At 52.4% G+C, this 7688-nt stretch overlaps 1 protein-coding gene across 1 annotated transcript; it reads right to left on the bottom strand.

Moving 5' to 3' along the window:
- Positions 1-2241: 2241 nt before the first annotated feature.
- On the bottom strand, positions 2242-5617 carry LOC116969214 (C-type lectin domain family 12 member A-like; the record flags this gene model as incomplete). Its single annotated transcript, XM_033016117.1, has 2 exons — positions 5258-5617; positions 2242-2384 (listed from the first exon to the last, which is right to left on the bottom strand). Coding segments are annotated over exons 1-2 (285 nt in total), but the record flags the coding sequence as incomplete, so codon positions are not given.
- Positions 5618-7688: the final 2071 nt, after the last annotated feature.

Raw genomic sequence — 7688 nt, 5'->3', positions numbered from 1 at the left:
CCCACCACTGATGTCAGGCTAACTGGTCTATAATTCCCCGTTTTCTCTCCCGCCTTTATTAATAAGTGGGATAACATGGTCCAGAAGATACTGCCATATTCTAGCCATAGAGGGAGTACAGAGAAGGTTCACCAGACTTAAACTGTGTGTGTGACCCCTTGTTCTGCACTTCCCGAACATCGGGAACAATCTTCCTGCATCTAGCCTGTCCAACCCCTTAAGAATTTTGTAACTTTCTATAAGATCCCCCCTCAATCTTCTAAATTCTAGCATGAACATCCAGTCTTTCTTCATATGAAAGTCCTGCCATCCCAGGAATCAGTTGGGGAACCTTCTCTGTACTCCCTCTATGGCAAGAATGTCTTTCCTCAGATTAGGAGACCAAAACTGTACGCAATACTCCAGGTGTGGTCTCACCAAGACCCTGTACAACTGCAGTAGAACCTCCCTGCTCCTATACACAAATCATTTTGCTGTGAATGCTAACATACCATTGGCGTTCTATGATTTACGTTTACATTACAGTAGGGAAAATAGATGAATTTTGTAAGTTTCTATAAGAGAGACGGCAGCTCTTCCACACGCGATTAGTGTGGGTACAGGGCCACAGATGTAGGGAGAGAGCGCGGGGCGGTGGGATTAGTGTGTGGGAAAAGATGGATTTCTGTTCTAGTTTCTTCCCAATGTTTTTCCCACACACAGGAGGAATAATAGATTTGTCGAATACTCCAGTGAAACTTGTAATGGTCGGAACTGCGGACAAAATGGATTCATTTGCCAGACGGCGGCTCTTTCGATTCCCGAAATTCCTTCTGGATTACAGAATATTTGCTCAAAAATCGGGGCCAGTATCAGAACATATAAGCATAGACAACAGGTGCAGGAGGAGGCCATTCGTTCCTGCCTTCTCCCCATATCCCCTGACTCCGCTATCTTTAAGAGCCCTTTCTAGCTCTCTCTTGAAAGTATCTGAGGCAGAGAATTCCACAGACTCACAACTCTTTGTGAGAAAAAGTGTTTCCTCATCTCCGTTCTAAATGGCCGACCCCTTATTCTTAAACTGTGTGTGTGGCCCCTGGTTCTGGACTTCCCCAACATCGGGAACATGTTTCCTGCCTCTAGCGTGTCCAAACCTTTAATAATCTTATATGTTTCAATGAGATAGCCTCTCATCCTTCTAAACTCCAGAGTGTACAAGCCCAGCCGATCCATTCTCTCAGCATATGACAGTCCCGCCATCCCGGGAATTAACCTTGTAAACCTACGCTGCTCTCCCTCAATAGCAAGAATGTCCTTCCTCAAGTTAGAGGACCAAAACTGCACACAATACTCCAGTTGTGGTCTCACTGTGAGCTCTGAACAACTGCAGAAGGACCTCTTTGCTCCGATACTCAAATCCACTCGCAATGAAGGCCAACATGCCATTCGCTTTCTTCGCTGCCTGCTGTACCTGCATGCTTACTTTCAGTAAACCTTCAATACATGACATCTACCCCAGTGCCCACAATGCTCCCCACCTCTTGCTCCTCGTCCCGTAATGCCTCCTGCAGCCCGGAGGTTGGAACATCGCTGACACACTGAATGTTTACAGAGGGATTTGTAATGGGGAGGGGAGGGGAGGTGTATGTGTATATATGTGTGTGTGTGTGCATGTGTGTATGTATGTGTGTGTGTGTGTATGTATGTGTGTGTGTGTGTGTGTATGTATATATGTGTGTGTGTGTGTGTATGTGTGTGTGTATATATGTGTGTGTGTGTGTATGTGTGTGTGCGTGTGCTTGCGTGCGTGTATGCGTGTGCATGTGTGTGCGCGTGCGTGCGTGCGAGCGTGTGTGCATGAGTGTGTGTGCGTGCTTGCGTGTGTGCGTGTGTGTGCGTGCATTTGTGCGAGCATGTGTGCATGAGTGTGTGTGCGTGCTTGCGTGTGTGCGTGCGTTTGTGCGAGCATGTGTGCATGAGTGTGTGCGTGCGTGTGTATATGTGTGTGTGTGTGTACGTTTGTGTATGTATGTGTGTGTGTGTTTATATGTGTATGTGTGTGTGTGTGTGCATGTGTGTGTGCGTGCGCGTGTGTGTGCGTGCATGCGTGTGTGTGCGCGTGTGTGTGCATGCGTGTGTGTGCATGAGTGTGCATGCTTGCGTGTGTGCGAGCGTGTGTGCATGTGCGTGCGTGTGCGTGCGTGCGTTTATATGTGTGTGTGTGTGCGTGCGTGTGTGTGTGTGTGTGCGTGTTTGTCTGACCTTCTCTTCGTTTGAGCGGATCTCTAGGAGTTTCGCCCCCCTGACTTCACACGCCAGTTTTGCGTTGTCATATGTTATTTTCTTGACCGAGATGAAGTAACACTTATCTCTGTACAACTTCCACCTTGGAGCACAGAACTTCTCTACGGGTTAATAAAGAGTTTATCAGTTAGTCTCAAAGACACATCACTCACACAAAGTGCTGAAGTAACTCAATGGGTCAGGCAGCATCTCTGGGGAGAAGGAATGGGTGACGTTCCGGGTCGAGACCCTTCTTCAGATTTCCCTCTTTCTCTCTGTCTCTCCCTCTCCCCTTAATAGGAACCTGAGGGGCAACTTTTCCACACAGAGAGTGGTGGGTGTATGGAACGAGCTGCCGGAGGAGGTAGTTGAGGCAGGGATTATCGCAAAATTTCAGAGACACTTGGACAGGTACATGGATAGGACAGGTTTGGAGGGATATGGGCCAAACGCGGGCAGGTGGGACTAGTGTAGATGGGGCATGTTGGTCGGGGTGGGACTAGTGTAGATGGGGCATGTTGGTCGGGGTGGGACTAGTGTAGTTGGGGCATGTTGGTCGGGGTGGGACTAGTGTATATGGGGCATGTTGGTCGGGGTGGGACTAGTGTAGATGGGGCATGTTGGTCGGGGTGAGACTGGTGTAGATGGGGCATGTTGGTCGGGGTGGGACTAGTGTAGATGGGGCATGTTGGTCGGGGTGGGACTAATGTAGATGGGGCATGTTGGTCGGGGTGGGACTAGTGTAGATGGGGCATGTTGGTCGGGGTGGGACTAGTGTAGATGGGACATGTTGGTCGGGGTGGGACTAGTGTAGATGGGACACGTTGGTCGGGGTGGGACTAGTGTAGATGGGACATGTTGGTCGGGGTGGGACTAGTGTAGATGGGACACGTTGGTCGGGGTGGGACTAGTGTAGACGGGGCACGTTGGTCGGGGTGGGACTAGTGTAGATGGGGCATGTTGGCCGGGTGGGACTAGTGTAGATGGGGCATGTTGGTCCGGGTGGGACTAGTGTAGATGGGGCACGTTGGTCGGGGTGGGACTAGTGTAGATGGGGCATGTTGGTCGGGGTGGGACTAGTGTAGATGGGGCACGTTGGTCGGGGTGGGACTAGTGTAGATGGGGCATGTTGGTCGGGGTGGGACTAGTGTAGATGGGGCATGTTGGTCGGGGTGGGACTAGTGTAGATGGGGCATGTTGGTCGGGGTGGGACTAGTGTAGATGGGGCATGTTGGTCGGGGTGGGACTAGTGTAGGTGGGGCATGTTGGCCGGTGTGGGCACGTTGGGCTCTGTCAGTAGATTAGCGAGCTACTTACCTTTCACTCTCTGCCGGAGGAGGTAGTTGAGGCAGGGATTATCGCAAGTTTCAGAGACACTTGGACAGGTACATGGATAGGACAGGTTTGGAGGGATATGGGCCAAACGCGGGCAGGTGGGACTAGTGTAGATGGGGCATGTTGGTCGGGGTGGGACTAGTGTAGATGGGGCATGTTGGTCGGGGTGGGACTAGTGTAGTTGGGGCATGTTGGTCGGGGGTGGGACTAGTGTATATGGGGCATGTTGGTCGGGGTGGGACTAGTGTAGATGGGACATGTTGGTCGGGGTGGGACTAGTGTAGATGGGACACGTTGGTCGGGGTGGGACTAGTGTAGATGGGACATGTTGGTCGGGGGTGGGACTAGTGTAGATGGGACACGTTGGTCGGGGTGGGACTAGTGTAGATGGGGCATGTTGGTCGGGGTGGGACTAGTGTAGATGGGGCATGTTGGTCCGGGTGGGACTAGTGTAGATGGGGCACGTTGGTCCGGGTGGGACTAGTGTAGATGGGGCATTTGGTCGGGGTGGGACTAGTGTAGATGGGGCACGTTGGTCGGGGTGGGACTAGTGTAGATGGGGCATGTTGGTCGGGGTGGGACTAGTGTAGATGGGGCATGTTGGTCGGGGTGGGACTAGTGTAGATGGGGCATGTTGGTCGGGGTGGGACTAGTGTAGATGGGGCATGTTGGTCGGGGTGGGACTAGTGTAGGTGGGGCATGTTGGCCGGTGTGGGCACGTTGGGCTCTGTCAGTAGATTAGCGAGCTACTTACCTTTCACTCTCTGCCGGAGGAGGTAGTTGAGGCAGGGATTATCGCAAAGTTTCAGAGACACTTGGACAGGTACATGGATAGGACAGGTTTGGAGGGATATGGGCCAAACGCGGGCAGGTGGGACTAGTGTAGATGGGGCATGTTGGTCGGGGTGGGACTAGTGTAGATGGGGCATGTTGGTCGGGGTGGGACTAGTGTAGTTGGGGCATGTTGGTCGGGGTGGGACTAGTGTATATGGGGCATGTTGGTCGGGGTGGGACTAGTGTAGATGGGGCATGTTGGTCGGGGTGAGACTTGTGTAGATGGGGCATGTTGGTCGGGGTGGGACTAGTGTAGATGGGGCATGTTGGTCGGGGTGGGACTAATGTAGATGGGGCATGTTGGTCGGGGTGGGACTAGTGTAGATGGGGCATGTTGGTCGGGGTGGGACTAGTGTAGATGGGACATGTTGGTCGGGTTGGGACTAGTGTAGATGGGACGTTGGCCGGTGTGGGACTAGTGTAGATGGGACATTTTGGTCGGGGTGGGACTAGTGTAGATGGGACATGTTGGTCGGGGTGGGACTAGTGTAGATGGGACACGTTGGTCGGGGTGGGACTAGTGTAGACGGGGCACGTTGGTCGGGGTGGGACTAGTGTAGATGGGGCATGTTGGTCGGGGTGGGACTAGTGTAGATGGGGCATGTTGGTCGGGGTGGGACTAGTGTAGATGGGGCATGTTGGTCGGGGTGGGACTAGTGTAGATGGGGCATGTTGGTCGGGGTGGGACTAGTGTAGATGGGGCATGTTGGTCGGGGTGGGACTAGTGTAGATGGGGCATGTTGGTCGGGGTGGGACTAGTGTAGGTGGGGCATGTTGGCCGGTGTGGGCAAGTTGGGCTCTGTCAGTAGATTAGCGAGCTACTCACCTTTCACTCTCTGGAGATAGCTCTGGACATCTCTACAGAGCAGGATATTGGTTGCGTACAGGTTCTGGATTTCGCTCTTCAGACGGTTATTCTCCTGGAGGGATTCGGAGTGGAGTGAGCGACAGACGGAGGGATTCGCCATCGAGACGGAAAGATTTGCAGCGCAACTTTGGTGCGAGAGATTCAGCCTCGAGTTCTCGTACACGCAGATGTCTAGCGTGGTGTTCAGTGCCAGATATCGCTCGTCAGATCGCCAGAGGCTCTCGTTCAACTCCAGAAATCCTGCGCTCAGTTCAGCAAAGCCTCATTCCGCTAGGCCGAGATCTCCCTGGAGCCGAGACACTGAAGGAGGGAGAAGGCCAAGGATTGCAGATGGATCTGGATCGATTGGCCAGGGGGGCTGAGGAACGCTGATAGACAACAGACAATAGGTGCAGGAGTAGAGGCCATTCAGCCCTTCAAGCCAGCACCGCCATTCAATGTGATCATGGCTGATCATCCACAATTAGTACCCCGTTCCTGCCTTCTCCCCATATCCCCTGACTCCGCTATCTTTAAGACCCCGATCTAGCTCTCTCGTGAAGGTCAAAGGTCAAAGGTTGATTTATTGTCACTTACACCTAGATGTATTGAAATTCTTTTTGCCAATGCAGCACATAAAAAAGAATACAAATATAACAATAATAAATAGCTTTAACATAAAAACATCCCCCCACAATGGTTCCCATTATGGGGGAAGGCACAGAGTCCAGTCCCATCCCCAATGTCCACCCATAGTCGGGCCTATTGAGGCCTCCACATTTGCCTCTACGGAGGCCCGATGTTCCAGGCCGTCCTCGCCGGGTGATGATGTTCCGGCGTCGGGAGAGTCCTCTCAGCGGCATGGGAACCCTGGAACGGCCGCCTCCCTACTCGAGACCGTGGCTTCCGGAGCCGACAAGGCCGCGCCGAATGGAGCTCAACTGGCGATCTCGTCGCGAGATCCCAGGCTCCTGGTGTAAAGTTCGGCGCCGCCGCCCGCAGCTCCGCGATGTTTTTAACGCCGGTCCCAGCTCACCGGAGTTCCAGCGCGGCGACCCAGGCAAGGCACCGCCCGCCTCGCAATGGCGCTCCAGCGCTGCACCGCCGTCCTCAGACCCGCAGCTTCGCCGCCGCCGATGCCGGTGCCGCCGATGCCGAGGCTCCGGGCGGTCCCCTCGCTCCTCGGACCCGCAGCTCCGCAGCCGCCGATGCCGAGGCTCCGGGCGGTCCCCTCAGGAAATGCCGCTCCAAGCCCGCTGGTAGGCCACGAGAACGGGTCGAAAGTGCAGCCCGGAGAAAAGCTGCATCACCGACCAGGTAGGGACCCTGAAAATTAATTTCCCCCTCCCCCATACATTAAAAAAATAAAAATAAAATAAATAAAATAAAAATCCAGAGAACCTGCCTGAGGCAGAGAATTCCACAGACTCACAACTCCCTGTGAGAAAAAGTGTTTCCTCATCTCCGTTCTAAATGGCTTACCCCTTATTCTTAAACTGTGTGTGTGTGGCCCCTAGTTCTGGACTCCCCCAACATCGGGAACACGTTTCCTGCCTCTAGCGTGTCCAAACCATTAATAATCTTCTCAATGAGATACCCTCTCATCCTTCTAAATTCCAGAGTGTACAAGCCCAGCCGCTCCATTCTCTCAGCATATGACAGTCCCGCCATCCCGGGAATTAACCTGGTGAACCTACGCTGCACTCCCTCAATAGCAAGAATGTCCTTCCTCAAATTTGGAGAGCAAAACTGCACACAATACTCCAGGTGTGGTCTCACTAGGGCTCTAGTTAGGGATAGAATAAAACTAAAAGAAAAGATGTATAACACAGCAAAGAGTAGCCGGAAGCCAGAGCTTTCGGAAACTTCCGTAGGACATCAGAAGGAAACAAAACGGGCAATGCGGGCTGAAAAGATGAAGTACGAAGGGAAGCTGGCCAGGAATATAAAGACGGACACTAAAAGCTTCTTTAGATATGTTAAGGGAAAAAGAGTAGCAAAGTCAAATGTGGGTCCCTTGAAGGCAGACACGGGTGAAATTATTATGGGCAACAAGGAAATGGCAGAAGAGTTGAACAGGTACTTCGGATCTGTCTTCACTAAGGAAGACATAAACAATCTCCCAGATGTACTGGAGGACAGAGGATCTAAGAGGGTAGAGGAACTGAAAGAAATTTTCATTAGGCGAGAAATATTGGGTAGGCTAATGGGACTGAAGGATGATAAATCCCCTGGGCCTGATGGTCTGCATCCCAGGGTCCTCAGGGAGGTGGCTCTAGAAATAGTAGACGCATTGGTGATCATTTTCCAATGTTCAATAGATTCAGGATCAGTTCCTGTGGATTAGAGGGTAGCTAATGTTATCCCACTTTTCAAGAAAGGAGCGAGAGAGAAAACGGGGAATTACAGA

Source organism: Amblyraja radiata, unplaced genomic scaffold (assembly GCF_010909765.2).
Source record: "Amblyraja radiata isolate CabotCenter1 unplaced genomic scaffold, sAmbRad1.1.pri S123, whole genome shotgun sequence".
Lineage (NCBI taxonomy): Eukaryota > Metazoa > Chordata > Chondrichthyes > Rajiformes > Rajidae > Amblyraja > Amblyraja radiata.
This window is presented reverse-complemented; position numbering and strand designations above follow the sequence as displayed.